This window comes from Camelina sativa, chromosome 13, assembly GCF_030686135.1.
Source record: "Camelina sativa cultivar CO46 ecotype springtype chromosome 13, ASM3068613v1".
Classification (NCBI taxonomy): Eukaryota; Viridiplantae; Streptophyta; class Magnoliopsida; order Brassicales; family Brassicaceae; genus Camelina; species Camelina sativa.
Window position 1 is genome coordinate 10,626,141 of NC_141892.1, and position 14,824 is coordinate 10,640,964.

The 14,824-nt window shown below is 36.4% G+C and overlaps 5 protein-coding genes across 7 annotated transcripts; 2 read left to right on the plus strand and 3 right to left on the minus strand.

Moving 5' to 3' along the window:
- Positions 1-124: 124 nt before the first annotated feature.
- LOC104738145 (uncharacterized) lies at positions 125-685 on the plus strand. Its single transcript, XM_010458369.1, has one exon. The coding sequence runs from the start codon at positions 125-127 to the stop codon at positions 683-685; it is 561 nt and encodes a 186-aa protein (XP_010456671.1).
- Positions 686-3,575: 2,890 nt separating this feature from the next.
- Positions 3,576-6,756, plus strand: LOC104736461 (metal-nicotianamine transporter YSL2). Of its 3 annotated transcripts, none has more exons than XM_010456445.3 (7): positions 3,576-4,435; positions 4,502-4,674; positions 4,767-4,864; positions 4,943-5,077; positions 5,168-5,357; positions 5,450-5,567; positions 5,655-6,756. In XM_010456445.3, exons 1-7 carry the CDS (start codon positions 4,096-4,098, stop codon positions 6,599-6,601), a joined length of 2,001 nt encoding a protein of 666 aa, XP_010454747.1. In that variant the 5' UTR covers positions 3,576-4,095; the 3' UTR covers positions 6,602-6,756. The 3 variants fall into 3 exon arrangements, with proteins under 3 accessions (XP_010454747.1, XP_010454748.1, XP_010454749.1); XM_010456446.3 differs by having other exon boundaries at positions 3,644-4,435; positions 5,661-6,756; XM_010456447.2 differs by having other exon boundaries at positions 3,833-4,435; positions 4,536-4,674.
- Positions 6,717-9,956, minus strand: LOC104736460 (rab GTPase-activating protein 22-like). Its single transcript, XM_010456444.2, has 5 exons — positions 9,399-9,956; positions 8,833-8,968; positions 8,695-8,744; positions 8,360-8,413; positions 6,717-8,267 (listed from the first exon to the last, which is right to left on the minus strand). The coding sequence occupies exons 1-5, from the start codon at positions 9,557-9,559 to the stop codon at positions 7,061-7,063; spliced, it is 1,608 nt and encodes a 535-aa protein (XP_010454746.2). The 5' UTR covers positions 9,560-9,956; the 3' UTR covers positions 6,717-7,060.
- A 491-nt stretch (positions 9,957-10,447) lies between these two features.
- On the minus strand, positions 10,448-12,348 carry LOC104736462 (6-phosphogluconolactonase 3, chloroplastic-like). The gene is made up of 3 exons (XM_010456448.2): positions 11,924-12,348; positions 11,334-11,469; positions 10,448-11,083 (listed from the first exon to the last, which is right to left on the minus strand). The coding sequence occupies exons 1-3, from the start codon at positions 12,307-12,309 to the stop codon at positions 10,625-10,627; spliced, it is 981 nt and encodes a 326-aa protein (XP_010454750.1). The 5' UTR covers positions 12,310-12,348; the 3' UTR covers positions 10,448-10,624.
- Positions 12,349-12,387: 39 nt separating this feature from the next.
- LOC104736464 (putative 6-phosphogluconolactonase 4) lies at positions 12,388-13,708 on the minus strand. The gene is made up of 3 exons (XM_010456449.3): positions 13,515-13,708; positions 13,234-13,369; positions 12,388-12,983 (listed from the first exon to the last, which is right to left on the minus strand). The coding sequence occupies exons 1-3, from the start codon at positions 13,682-13,684 to the stop codon at positions 12,504-12,506; spliced, it is 786 nt and encodes a 261-aa protein (XP_010454751.1). The 5' UTR covers positions 13,685-13,708; the 3' UTR covers positions 12,388-12,503.
- Positions 13,709-14,824: the final 1,116 nt, after the last annotated feature.

Below are 14,824 nucleotides of genomic sequence, written 5' to 3' on the forward strand. Positions count from 1 at the left end.
GTTAGTATTATTGATTTCAATTTAAGTTATTATACTCAAAATGTAAAGTAATCCGAGCATAAATTTACAAGCTTTTTGTATGGTTTCTTAAGCACATAAACCACACACCACAACGACTCTCAATATGAATACGAATCTGATCATCACTACTCTTGTGACGATCTTGATTTCACATGTACCTTCTTCCTCAACAGTGGATCCTGATCGGCCAATAAAGTCTGTAATCGACATAATCTGTAGCCAAACAGTTAACTTCAATGAGTGTGAGTCGATTGTCACGTCACAGCTTGACTCGTCCCACGCAGACATCGATACCATAACAAAAGTGACGACAAAAAGAGCTCTGACCTATGCTATGGAGACGGTTTCTCAAATCCAAGACTATCTTCTCCCAAATACAAGAGATTCTCGGGACAAAGCTGTTTTCTCCGCTTGCAAGATCGCGTACAACGTCGTGGTTTCTCGTCTTCAGAGTGCTTATGCGTCCATGTATGAGCGTGATTACGTGGCAATGAAGGCACAGCAAAAACAAGCACTTAGGTATATTGAGGTGTGTGTTAAGAGGACTAACTTCTTTCGCCGGACTCCGATTGTAGCAGCCAACTATTATGCGAGGTTGATGGCGATGACTGCCTCCATTTCAGGCCAGATCCTTTGCTCTTCCTACAACCGCGACCCCTTTTAGAACATCCTAGTTTTGATTTTACACATAACTTTTTGTTAATCGTAATTTCGATATCTTTTGATAGAAACAACAACACATTTCATTAAATTTTTATTGTGTGCAAGACCAAAATAAACAAACGTCAGCTACATCATTAACGTCGACTACAGGTAAATTTTTGGAAATAAAAAAATTAAAATCAAATATTTAGAATATGAACAAATAAAGAGAGTTTTTTTTTAATATATTTTTGAACGTACGTTTTGGGCATTTTTTGTATATTTTTTTTGTTTTGTAAATCTCAATTCTCAAACATAGTACATTGTTCTTTAATTTTCGATATTATCAATATTTTAGTTTTTATTAGACTTTCCAAGTTAGCTCATAATTTAAGGGAATGTTTGTTAATCTATACATTCTACAAACAAATGTCAACTCTTTCTAAATTTCCATTTGCAATTGATTTAGTCAATTTTTTCAAAAAAATTAAGATAAATTCTTAGGAAAATGATGAAGACGACACGAAGATACTTTATATATGAGGAAAAATAAAGAAGACAAAGTGGTATTGCAGTCTATTATAATTGTAGAATAGTTGTAGATAAAAAAAATAAAGAAGACAAAGTGGTAGAATCGAGTGAGAGAGCAAACACGTTGTGAAAAATCAAATTATATATTGATCTACAACTATTCATACAATTATAATAGACTGCAATGCGATAGAGAGAACCATATCTAGAAAAGTGGAATGGTTAATATACTTTATACGTATGTTGATGCTTAAAGTAAAACTTTAATTTATGACATTATTTGTTACAATTACTCATTCGGATGATACTGATAATTAAGTTGTTTAGTATTTAAGTAACTGGAAAGTAAAGTGTGCAAGTCATAATTTGGTTCACTCCTAACTTATACAGTTATACATCTCAAATTAAATCTCATTTGTACGTAATCGTAATCCTAAACTCTTATACATCCCGAAATAAATTTAATCTATACTAAATAAAAGTAAGAGCTATAATTTTCTTAAGCTGTGCACCTAGGATTTTTAACCGCCAATAGGGATTAGACACTTCACTAATTAACTTTTAAATTTTTAGAATTTTTTATATTAAGAATTATTTTAAACAACCTATCAGGATTTGACATGTCATTCGTAAACATTTTTTAAATTTCCAGAATTTTTTAGAAAAAGTAAAATTTTAAATTTATGGAAGTAAAAGAACTATGTACAATGTCCTACATCGGCTAGAAAATTTTTAGACAATGATTCAGAACAAGTATAAATAAGATTAATATGCTTCCAACAACGAATGAGCAGGAAAGCTTGATTTATCAGGCATCCGAGTTTAAAAGTTGTATTCGGTTTGATCCAATATTTTATTTGATCAAATTCAAACTTTAAAAAGTTTCAAAAAAATTTATTGTAATATTTAAAAATTTTAAAAGTTTAAATATTATAAATATTGAAATTTTTAAAATTTCTTAGCTTTAAAAAGTTTTTAAATATTATAATTTTTAAATTTTAAAATTTTAAAATATTATAAATATTGAAATTTTTTAAAAGGTTCAAATATTATATTTCGAAACCTTTTAAAAGTTTAAAGTATTATAAATATTGATGTAAAACATAAATTATCTTATTAATCTACGTTTGTGCTTTTTATTTCTTATGAGCTCTAAAACATATTTTTGTGTATGATGTTATAGATGAGCTGATATTTTTATAAATATTGATGTAAAACATAAATTATCTTATTTATCTACGTTTGTGCTTTTTATTTCTTATGAGCTGTAAAACATATTTTGTGTATGATTTTATAGATGAGTTGATATTCTTTCATTAATTTTTTATTTTTTATCTTATTTTTTATTTTTATGAAAGAAGAAATGATTTTGTTCTTGGAGTTTGATGGGCTAACAAGTTGTGTGGTAGTCTAAAACAAGGTTTTTCAGTGGCAGAATGTGAAAAAGTTGACGAGGAAGAAGAAGAAAAAGAGTATAACGAATAACCGGACGGTAAAAGTAATGATGACAATTACCACAAAATTTAACAATGAAAATAACAAGAATTAATATGGAGAATAAGAAAACACTGATAAAAAACACGAAAACATAGGTGGTAGAGATCAGTTAAATATGAAATAATTTAAATTCATGATGATAAAATTATTTCGTTTTTCTCGTGGTCAAATAAATGGTTTAGGATATGTGAGGTCATCAGTTTGATTCGTCTCGCCTGGACGTCGAGTTAAATTCATGATTTTTTTAATCATATTTGATTTTATAATACAACTGATTTTTATATTTTAAAATTTGTGTATCTAAATTTTTTTTCCTTAACACTAATTTAAGTTTTTTTATAAGATATTTTTATAATTGTCATCAATCATATATAGTTTTCATCAAAATATATTAAATATACCCACGCGTAGCATGGATTCAAAACCTAGTACTTTTAAAAGTTTAATACGTTATGGATATGAATTAACTAGACAAAAATAAAATCTATAATCTGTAAAAAAACATTTCTATTATAATAATAATAATCTCAAAAGTTGTAAGAGTGGTGTTCTACAACTTTAAATTGTAATTGTAATTGAATTCATCATTTCTTGTCCGAATTAAAAGAAAATATGATAGTGTCTCTTTTTACTTATTTAACAAATTGATGGGAATAGAAGCTGACAACACATCAACATTGGGAGGGACATATCAGGACATCAGGTAGTAGTAACCTGAAGTCGGAAGTCAAACATATGCAACAGCAACACCACCTAACGCAACCCAACCCAATCCACTCTTTTCAAAAAAGTCAGTGCTCTTTGTGACAACACTTGGCGACACTTTCAAGGGACTCCAATTTTTTTCCCTATTTTTATATAACAAAACTAAAACCAACTTTTACAAGATTTGTTGTACTACCACCATCTCTTCTTATTCTTTTATTCTTTTCTTTTTTTACATAAAATTTCTATATAAAAAATGCAGGGTTAGTGAGTTTTCAGACCAACAACCTTGTATGTATCTCCCGCTCTGTCTTTTAACTGCAAAACGCGTGTTCCTTTCATAGTATTTGGTTTTGTTTTTTAAGAAAACTTTGAATCTGAATTACAAAATCTGTACTTCCATAATAAATATAGAAACCCTAATTTGTACTTCTTTGCAGTACACTTTCTCTCTCTCTCTCTCTCTCTCTCTTCATTCATTTCTCTTCTATAAAAATTTCTCAATCCAACATCACTAATATGCGATCCTCTCTTCTTCTTCTTCCTTCTTCCTTCTTCGATCTTGACTCTACGAATCATTCGATTCCCGACGAGATTCGCATATTTTTCCACCAATCGCCGGATCAAAACCTTGTTTCCTTGTAAAAGAAGCTACCAATAATCAGATTTAGGTAATTCAGATTCGTGTTAATTTCTTCAATGGAGAACGAGAGGGTTGAGAGAGAACAGAGTCAATTTCAAGAAGACGTATCGCTAGATTCAAGAAAGCCACCGCCATGGAGGAAACAGATCACGGTTCGATCCATCGTCGCGAGTTTGTTGATAGGGATTGTCTACAGCGTGATCTGTCTGAAGCTGAACCTAACGACAGGACTCGTCCCGAATCTCAACATCTCATCAGCTCTCTTGGCTTTTGTCTTTCTCAAATCTTGGACCAAAGTTCTCCAAAAAGCAGGAATCGTTACTACTCCTTTCACACGTCAAGAGAACACTATCGCTCAGACTTGTGCCGTTGCATGTTACAGCATCTCCCTTGCAGGTTATATATAATTCACACACACAATACGAGTTTTCACATATTGGACTAAGTTTCCATATGTCACAGGTGGGTTTGCATCGTACCTGCTTGGTTTAAATAGACGAACGTACGAGCTAACGGGAGTAAACACCGAAGGAAACAATCCTCGTGGTATAAAAGAGCCTGGTGTTGGATGGATGACCTCATTCCTTTTTGTTACTAGCTTCATTGGACTTGTTGTATTAGTCCCTCTTCGTAAGGTAATGATTTTTAGAAAATTATGAAACAGAGTAAAATTTTGATTTCAATGGTGTGATTGATTACGGAGGATGAAATGATGTGAATAACACAGGTGATGATTATAGACTACAAGCTAACGTATCCGAGTGGAACAGCAACAGCTGTTCTTATAAATGGATTTCACACTAACAAAGGAGACAAGACAGCCAAGTATGTTTGGATTTTTCTTTACTTGTTCATGGATTGGATTGGATATGTATATTGATGTCTTAGTCGTTTTTGATACAGGAAACAGATTCGTGGGTTTATTAATTCGTTTGGATTGAGTTTCTTTTGGGCATTCTTTGGATGGTTCTATTCAGGTGGTGACGGATGTGGATTCTCTCAGTTCCCTACATTTGGTTTACATGCTTGGAAAAAATCGTGAGTTTCCTCTGTTTTTGTTATAACCTTTTTGAGACTTTGGTTTAAACAAGTTTGATTGAAGACACTTAATCTCTTTGGGGGATACAGATTCTTCTTTGACTTCAGTATGACATATGTTGGAGCTGGGATGATCTGTTCTCATTTGGTGAATCTATCGTTGCTCTTTGGAGCGATCCTTTCGTGGGGAATAATGTGGCCTCTCATAGCCCAGCTTAAAGGTGAATGGTTCCCTGCAACATTGCCAGAGAGTAGCATGAAGAGCTTAAATGGCTATAAGGTCTGATTTTTTCATACTAGTTTTTATATACTTTGTGCGCTGTGGTAGCAAAAAGATGTGATAAGTTTTGTTTTGTGTTGTGTTGTTATTAGGTGTTTATATGCATTGCATTGATATTAGGAGATGGGCTTTATAACTTTCTCAAGATACTTTTCTTCACTGTGAGAAGCCTTCACTCTAGACTCTCAAAAACCAACAGCGTCAACACATGTAAGTTTAACTGTGGAAAAATCCTACCTAACTCTGTTTTGTATTTGTTTCAATGTTAAAAGTATATATAACCAAGATTGATTGCAGTTGCAGTGGTAGAAGTTCCAGAAGATGGTACAAAAGAATCTGATAACCTGAAACGAGAGAATGAAGTATTCGTTCGGGAGAGTATCCCACTATGGATGGCTTGTGCAGGATACTTATTCTTCTCCATTGTCTCCATCATTGCGATCCCTCTGATGTTCCCTCAGTTGAAATGGTACTTCGTCCTCGTAGCTTACCTTCTAGCTCCATCTCTCAGCTTCTGTAACGCCTATGGTGCTGGCTTAACCGATATGAACATGGCTTACAACTACGGTAAAGCGGCACTCTTTGTGATGGCAGCATTAGCTGGAAAACACGACGGCGTGGTGGCTGGAATGGTTGCTTGTGGTCTCATCAAATCAATCGTCTCTGTCTCCGCTGACTTGATGCACGATTTCAAGACAGGACATCTAACGCAAACCTCGCCACGCTCGATGCTTGTGGCGCAAGCTATCGGGACAGCCATAGGCTGCGTGGTTGCGCCGCTTACCTTCTTTCTCTTCTACAAGGCCTTTGACGTTGGAAACCCGGACGGTGAGTACAAAGCTCCTTATGCTATCATATACAGAAACATGGCAATCCTCGGTGTTCAAGGTCTCTCGGCTCTCCCCGACCATTGCCTTGAGCTTTGCTACGGGTTCTTTGCATTTGCGGTTGTTGCCAACCTGGCAAGAGACTTCTTGCCAGAGAGGCCAGGGAAATGGATCCCACTCCCGATGGAAATGGCTGTACCGTTCCTGGTGGGTGGGTCGTTCGCAATCGATATGTGTATTGGGAGCTTAGTGGTATACGTTTGGAATAAGGTGAACCGTAAGAAGGCAGATGTGATGGTTCCGGCTGTTGCATCAGGTTTGATATGTGGCGATGGTCTCTGGATTCTGCCTTCTTCTTTGCTGGCTCTGGCTAAGGTTAAACCTCCTATGTGTATGAACTTCACTGCGGCTCATTAAGGCATAAGAGATTTTACAGACAAAACCCGTAACTCATTGCCGGAGGAATGTATACTAGATGTGGTTAGATTAGGAGTAGACAGTTAAAAGAGGAACTAAACCTCATATATACATATGTCTTAATAAAACAATATAATTAATAAATTTTTGAATAAGAATGAACAGAATGAGAGAGTTGGTTTATTCTTTTACCGGCGGAAGATTCTCTTTCCCGGCACAAAAAAAATTGTTTCATATACAAAACTGAAAATGGAGTCAGAGAAACTCACCTCTGGAAGTTTCACAACACACCACACAAATCATGACTACATTGATTCTGGCCTTGATATGTTAAACCTGGATTTAGATAGCACCATTGCGGTAAATCAAATCCTCTGACGACTTGCCATGAACAAGTATATATATCACAGTTGCGTCCCAAGCACCAAGGAGTGATAAGCCAGTACACAGGGTAAAGGATTATGGGATGGAGTGTTCAATCTTGGTATGGAGGGTAGCAATAAGGTCATGTGCATCGTCTAAGAGCTTCCACACGTCTAGTTTCCCTACCATATTGTGGCACTCCCGGAGAATCTCCTCCATGCTACTGTACTTTTCTATTATGAGTTTCCTCCTCTGCAGCACTGAAGCTGCTACGGCATATAGCAACAAATCATCTGTGGGAGGGGCTCTATGCTTTATCCGGCGGCTCCAAGAAGACTTCCCCATCCCAGCTCTTATCGCAGCTTGGTCTGCCCAAATCACTTCCCAAAGATACAGCGTTTGGTCCAGAGTCAGCTCCCTTCTAAACATCACAAGAACCATTCTATAAACAAAGAAACAGTCTTCTGCTTTGACTTTCTCAAGATGCTTGTAGAGCTGTGAGTCTTTGGATTTGATAATCTTTGAGACTATGTTCAGTTGCCTTGTGATCCCAACCTCATCAAGTCTGAAATTCTGACGAGCCTTCTTCATGAACCCGACGAAACACCAAAATGCCTCGTAGTCATCAGGTATGACAGAGAGTATAGGGGAGAGGAGATCACTCATTCCTTGGCAATAGCCAATTTCAGGGTCATATAAAGCATAGGCTTCAAGGACAGCAACAAGACGTGCAGCGTGAAATATTTTTGAAGGTTCCAAATGATTGTAATCCTTTAAGACAACTGCGTCAGCAGCTCGCCGTGCCCTATTCTCTGATACCATAGCTTGGGATGAGGAATATGGAGTCCACTCTGTATCAGCACGAAGAGCGTCGAGACGGATGATACGCTGCCAAGTCACAAAATCCTCTTTGGTACGAGAAATGAATATGCTGGATGAAGAAGTATGATTTTCATCCTTCCCTTCAGAAGAAGGAACGAGCTGAACAGAATCATTCTCATCTGAAGAATCTGAGTCTGAGGACTCAGAATTCAGCTGTCTCGAACCAGTGTAGTCTCTATCAAGCTTACATGAGACATCACTCATGTAACCATTATCTTCTATGTTGTCTTTGTCGCTAGAGAGAGACTTGTGGTCGCTGCAAGTATCGTCATCAGAACATGAACTGTCAGAGTCTTGCGCCAGTGACCAACAACTATCACGCCCGTCTTGAGTAGTTTTATTGATCTTGTTTAACTTAAACGTCCCACTGTTTTGTCTTTGAAGTCTTTTGCACTGCCTGCGTAGTCTCTCATACACTTTTCTGCAATTATAGTAAGGTTAAGTAAAATCAAGTTACAGATGAACAAAAAAGATATATAGAGATCTTCCAACGATGAGTCATCTATTTCTCACCTTCTCCAAGTTCTTGTAGCACCTCTCTCTTCTTCGGAACTATTCAAATCACACCTGTTTTGTGGAGAAGAAAATAAACAATGGTAAGGGATATGAAGCAAGAACCAAATGGTTCTGTGAGTATATATAAGTGTGTCGTCGTGACATAAGTGATGATGCTTTCTTAACAAATCAGTCAAAATGTGCAATATTTGCCACCCAAATTTCACGTTATAACCAGACAATGTCCTTTGATTTCAACACATCACAAGCAACACAAGTAGAGCATAAACAAATCAACTACCACAAGTGCTACAACTAATAGAGTTTGAATATATATATATATATATACTTACACTCCAAGAAGGAACGGCCACACTTCTGACCGAATGCTAGGATCAATGCCCTACAAGAAGATATAAGAAAATGAATAAATCCAAAAACATTTGTAAATCACTGAAAAACTTCACAATGCTGTCAAAGCTTTGACTCACTCTACTCCGGACTTTCTTCAACAGATCCACTCCCCCATTCCGAAGTCTACCCTCAGGGGTGAAAAGTTTTTTCCACCGGCGGAGTGTGACAGGTTTCTTTCGTTTTCTTCTGGACCAGGGTGATTTGAGTCGATGCCTGAACAGAAAACAGGAAATGAAATAGTTTCAGAAAACTCCCTGCTTGTTCTGATAGAATATAAACCATGGAACATAAAAAAAAAAAAGACATGATGATATATAGAACAACACTACACTTTCAAAACCTCACAAACATAGATAAGGAGCAAGATAGTGTTGAGATCCTATATGTGGAAAATAACTGAATGGTTCATTAGGACAAAAGTTAAAAAACAAATCCAACCATTGATCCTGTAATAAAGACAACAAACACTTAGAAGCAATGTACTAAATTCTAGATAAGATTATTTTCTCTATCAACAAGCAATCAAAAATATCATCTAAACCACTGAGAAAGAACTATCAAAAATCTCAGGATTCAAAGAAACACATTCCCAATCGAATTTTCAAGAACTAAAAATGATAGATATATAGAGAGAGAGACTCACGGATCAGAAGAAGAAGAAGAAGAAGAAGAACAAGAACAAGAAGCAGGAGAAGAAGAAGAAGTAACAAGGACGAAAGCAGAACGCAAATGAGTCCACGGAGATGATGGAGAAGAAGGAATAGGAAACGAAGACTTCGTTTGAATTCTTCTAAGAGCTTTCATCGAACCTAGACTCCTTCTCTCTCTCTCTCTCTCTCTCTCTCTCTCTCTCTCTCTCTCTGTCTTCCTCTTCCTCAATTTAAAGGTTCAAAGATCAGAAAATGCCCAGTACGAATCGGCAACAGATTTGATCCAAAAACTCCGGCGAAAACCATAAGACCTCTCCTCCTCCGTGTCAGCCGCGTAGTTGAAGAAGAAGAACTAGCTTCCGCCTCCTTCTCTGTTATAAAGTTTGGATTTTTATTTTCTTTATGTTCTCTCTCTCCAGAATCTGAAAGAGAGGGGGGAAGTCAAAATGGGGAGAGTAAAGAGAAGAAGGTCATATACTCTCAATCAATGTTGGAAGCCTTAAAGCCTATTCCTTTGGCTTTTTTATATACAAAGTTCGTTACCACCACCACCACTACTACTACGCTCAGAAAAATACTCAAATTTTTATTAACACATTTAGTCCTTTTACTTTTCTTTATTTATTTCTTTCCTCTTTAATCATATTCACAGTCAACAGTAATATAATGTATCTAAAGATGATTTGGTTTTTACTAATTGTAGTCAAACTAAATTAAATTTCTTAGTATATATGTCGATCTATACCCCATATATGTTTCCAACTACAAGTCTTTTTCATCAACAATCAAAATCTCATATGAATCACATACCATTTATATTTCCCATATTCCATTGTTGTAATACATGCTTCAATTTAGGAAATAAATATCTTACTCACTCACCACAAGGTCCACAACATCTATCTTGTTTTAAGTTTTAACACACTCATATCTCGGCTACACTATATACCAACTTTAAAAGTCAAAATGACTCAACGGTCTCAAAACAACCATTAGATAGAGAATGTTGGTTCTGATATATTTTGACTCAAAACACCCCAAAGGCCCAAACCATTGATTTGATTCATTATTTCCCAATGTCAAGTACACTTTTATTACAACAACCTCTTCCTAAATGGAGAGAGTCCGCGAATTAAACCACTCGACCTAACAATCCAAAAAACCAAACCGAAGGAGTAGTCACATATGGTAAGTGAAATGAAATGGAAAACATTACGACTTAGAGCTTGGAAGAGGCTGGTTTATCAAGAAACCAAACCAGCTCCTCTTCAGCAGAAACAGAACCCGCAGGTGGTACTGTCCCAGTCTTCTTCAGAGCTGCCTGCACGGCTTCAGCTTTGCCAGAACCGCAAACGACTAGAGCTACATGTGCAGAGGAGTTGATCACCGGGAATGTGAAGGTGATTCTTTCAGACGGCGGTTTTGGAGAGTCGGTGATTGAAACTACCCATTTCTTGTTCTCGTTGCAGAGACCATGTCCAGGGAATAAGGATGCTACGTGGCCATCAGGTCCCATACCGAGAAGCATGAGATCAAATTTGGGGAAGCCGGTTGTTTCAGATACGCGGAGTATATTGGTCTTCACCAAATGTTTGAGACAGGTCTCGTAATCATCAGCTGCAGCCTCGGCGGATAGTGATTCGTTGATTGCATATACGTTTCCAGCTGGAATTGGAACCTGAAGAGCTCTTATCATCAGTTCACTGAAAAAGTTACTATAATCATTTGTTTCAGTCATTTAAAACGTTTGAATCAAGAGTTATGTGATTCATTGTGCACTCTATACACACTGAGTCTCAACCACCACTATAGCAATTCAATATAAAAAAAGAAATGAAGATAACTATGCGATTTATAAGGATGTATCGAGAAACCTTTAATGAACATGTGAGACCAACAATGAAGGGGACAGAGAATGTTCCAAATACCTTGGATAGAAAACCATCATAAGCTAGCTTGTAGTTGCTGTCGTCGTGTTCCTTTGGCACAACCCTCTCATCAACCCAAAAGAAATGCCACCTCGCCCAATCGATCGAATCAGCATAAGGAGATTCAACTAACTTCCTGCAAAGTTTGAGCAAAGCATTTCCATTGGAAAAAACAAAACTTTATCAAGAAAGTAAGTCAAAATATGAAAAAAGCTATGTCCTTGATCAGCCATAGCTGCTAAAGAGTGAGTTTCATGGATTGAATAGAACAAGAACTCAACAGAAAACTAAGAGAATCACAGATTGCAAAACAAACCAAGAACAGTCATACATCCTCTTCAAAACCAATAATGAATGATGATAAACATTAGGTTCATTAATCGAACGTTTAGAGTAGTACCCATGAGATTGAGATCAAACAAAACCTAGTTACTTTGAATCCCATTCACAAGTCAAATTCGCATATGTTAAACCCTAAAAATTAAGACTTTACAAATCCCTAAGTCCCAAATCAAGTCTAGCCAATCTTCACAAGCCATAAAAATTATCATGGTTTAAAATCGAAAGAAAGAAGAAGAACACACACACACCTGAGCGATTTGATGAGAGAGCCACCAGAGACAACGACAGTGAAAGCGCCTCTCTCTTTACAAAACTTATCGGAGAGATCAGCTGTGAATTTAGCCAAATCAACCGCCAAATTCTCCTCGAGATCATAAATCTCAACTCTTTTCTTCTTCTCCTCCGCCGTCGTAGCCATGCTTCTCACCTCCAGTACCTTTCTCCGAGTATGAGATAGTCTCCGGCTAGTAGATCCAGTTCCGATCGATGAAACAGAGAAGGATTCAAAACGAGACGCACTATAAGAAGAAGAAGAGCAAGTGAGACGATTCTTGGGGGCAGAATAATTAGAACGGAGGTTGGTGGGCGATGAGAATAGAATCGAGCGAAGGGAACAAGAAGAAGAAGTAGCCATTGTAAAACAAATTAAAAAAGGTCGCGACTTTATAGTTAAAGTGAGCAACTTTGACTTCGTGAAGTAGCACAGGACAAGTGACCAAACTCGGTTTTAAACTAATCATGTTAAAGTTTTAAGTTTTAATGTAGTAGTAGGCATTCGAAAGACACAACTTTTATTAGATATACGATACAAATAAAACATAGAGCTGATCAATGTCCTTTAGGGATCTTAGAGGCAGCAGCTTGGTCAAGAAACCATATGGCTTCTACGTCAGCTGTGAGCCAAGCTGAAGGCAAGTCAAGGTTATCTTTGAAAACCTCAGCGACCGCATCGGCCTGAGCCTCATCACAAACGGCCATGAGGTTGTAGGAAGCGCAGTTAATGACAGGTAAAGTGAAGGTGATTCTCTTCGGTGGCGGTTTTGGGGAATCGGTGATGTAAGTTACCAACTTTGCTTTCTCCTTGATCTGATAGTGCCCCGGGAACAAAGACGCCATGTGACCGTCCGGGCCCATTCCTAGGAGCTGGAGGTCGAACTGTGGGAAGCCAGAGGATTTGTATGTCCGGATGATGTTTCGGTTCACTAGTCTTTTGATGCATTCCTCGTAGAGTAATGCGGCGCCTTTGGCATCACCCAGGGCTGCACAGTCTTGGTCAATTGCATATATGTTCGCAATTGGAATCGGTACCTATACGTAGAGAGTGAATTATTTGTGTACGTCAAGATCATCTAACAAAACAGTCTATTAAAAAAAAATCATATTGAAGTTGAGAAGAGAGACCTACACAAGAATAAATGGCATCATCATTTTAATTGATGACAATTGTTTTTTTTTACTAACATTTAGGTATATTTGTTTGATACAAGATTTGTCTCAAGGCATCAATAAATAGTTTGATATAACTTGTGTCTGAGGTGATCACAAGAAAGATACGGACCTTGGAGAGAAACCCATCAAAGGCGAGTTTGTAGTTGCTGTCCTTATGGTCCAATGGAACAACTCTCTCGTCCACCCAGAAAATGTGCCACTTTGACCATTCGATGCTTTCTTGGTACACTGGTTTCAACAGTTCACTGCAAAATTAAGTTAACTAATTAATTAACACTGGATTTTAAATCTTTGTAAAATATGATCAGATTATAAATTAAATGCATAAGATTCAGAGATTTAGTAAATCTATATATAATAACAAAGAAGAAAAAGATTTTCTTATATAACCTGAGCCAAGAGATGAGGTCACCACCGGAAAGAACAAGGGTGAAATAGCCTCTCTCCTTGCAGAACTTAGCCGAGAGATTGGCCGTGTACTTGGCCATAGCCTCCGATAATTCATTCTTTGAGGGAAACACAATCTTCTTCCTCTCCTTTTCTCCCAAAACAGATGCCATTATGGTTCTCTGTTAAGAGAATCTGATCAAAGATGAGATATGATATTTAAAGAAGAAAAAACAAGTGGTGAGTTGACCAAAGAAAGAAGAAGGAACAAGTGGTGTTGACTCTTGACGATGTGGTGATGAACGTGTACAATTAGGATAAACATGTATTAATTTTTAGTTTAATTTTTACTTACGTGTATTAATGCATGTTTTCTATTAGTAAACGAGCTGTTTTGAAAGGAGTATTTTCTATTACCTTGTTTTACTTGTTTTTTTTTTTTGTTAATTAGATCGCATCGAAACATATAACATGGTCTCTTATTAATTTGATATCTCACTACAGAGATAGATCATCGAGGAGGAAAGAAATATTGATCATAGTCTAAAAACACCAACTTGATCGATGATATAAAATATGTCTCTGAAATTAATATGTACATAAACCATAGTGCTACAAGCCTACAACGTATAAAACAAATGCATTGTCATTTTTGGTATAACTCCGTCGTTAGCGTACCGTACAATGAAACTAAACCATGTAGAACCTAAAAATGCATACATCCTATGATTTCGGCACTTTTCTACTTGGCTACAAATTTCTTGAAATCAAATCAAGTAAAAATATTTCTGTGCATGTTTTGATTTTTAAAAGCGCCCTCAAGAGTATTTTCAAACCAAAACAAACCAAAAATTTTCTTCAAGAGTAATTCAAACAAAAACCTAACTACCAAATTACATAATATGTAAGCTAGCTGTCCAGAATCGTCGTTGGAATGTCGTCTTTCTTTGATTACTTTAAGAAAACAATTTATTATTTCAATAGTACGATAGTGTAGTCTTCTATATTAATTTAGTACACACCTTGATAAATTAATTAGTATCCTTTAGGAGGTAAATCAGATGATCCACTAAATAATGTTTACAAGTAGAATATTATTGTGTCTCCAATATTCCATGCATGCATAGCTTGCTTTCACATGGTTCGACACTGGACAAAAACTAGATCATATATATACTCTTAGGCAGGAAAATTAGGAATACACTTATTTTGATATTTATTTTGTTTCTTTGAAAATTAGCTCAATGGACAAATTTATCTCCAACACGTAAGAACGTGACTACAAGTCTACAATGAACAACTCTATCTTAGAC

Bases quoted from the DNA above. Each gene is read 5' to 3' on its own strand.
- LOC104738145 (XM_010458369.1), top strand. From the start codon at position 125: ATGAATACGAATCTGATCATCACTACTCTTGTGACGATCTTGATTTCA.
- LOC104736461 (XM_010456445.3), top strand. From the start codon at position 4,096: ATGGAGAACGAGAGGGTTGAGAGAGAACAGAGTCAATTTCAAGAAGAC. The intron at 4,436-4,501 runs GTTATATATAAT...CATATGTCACAG, and splicing joins TTACAGCATCTCCCTTGCAG to GTGGGTTTGCATCGTACCTG. The intron at 5,078-5,167 runs GTGAGTTTCCTC...TGGGGGATACAG, and splicing joins TTACATGCTTGGAAAAAATC to ATTCTTCTTTGACTTCAGTA.
- LOC104736460 (XM_010456444.2), bottom strand. From the start codon at position 9,559: ATGAAAGCTCTTAGAAGAATTCAAACGAAGTCTTCGTTTCCTATTCCT. The intron at 8,745-8,832 runs GTGAGTCAAAGC...ATCTTCTTGTAG, and splicing joins TGAAGAAAGTCCGGAGTAGA to GGCATTGATCCTAGCATTCG. The intron at 8,414-8,694 runs GTAAGTATATAT...TCCACAAAACAG, and splicing joins TGGCCGTTCCTTCTTGGAGT to GTGTGATTTGAATAGTTCCG.
- LOC104736462 (XM_010456448.2), bottom strand. From the start codon at position 12,309: ATGGCTACTTCTTCTTCTTGTTCCCTTCGCTCGATTCTATTCTCATCG. The intron at 11,470-11,923 runs GTGTGTGTGTGT...CAAACTTTGCAG, and splicing joins TCTCTCATCAAATCGCTCAG to GAAGTTAGTTGAATCTCCTT. The intron at 11,084-11,333 runs GTATTTGGAACA...AGAGCTCTTCAG, and splicing joins ATGATGGTTTTCTATCCAAG to GTTCCAATTCCAGCTGGAAA.
- LOC104736464 (XM_010456449.3), bottom strand. From the start codon at position 13,684: ATGGCATCTGTTTTGGGAGAAAAGGAGAGGAAGAAGATTGTGTTTCCC. The intron at 13,370-13,514 runs GTTATATAAGAA...TTAATTTTGCAG, and splicing joins GACCTCATCTCTTGGCTCAG to TGAACTGTTGAAACCAGTGT. The intron at 12,984-13,233 runs GTCCGTATCTTT...CTCTACGTATAG, and splicing joins TTGATGGGTTTCTCTCCAAG to GTACCGATTCCAATTGCGAA.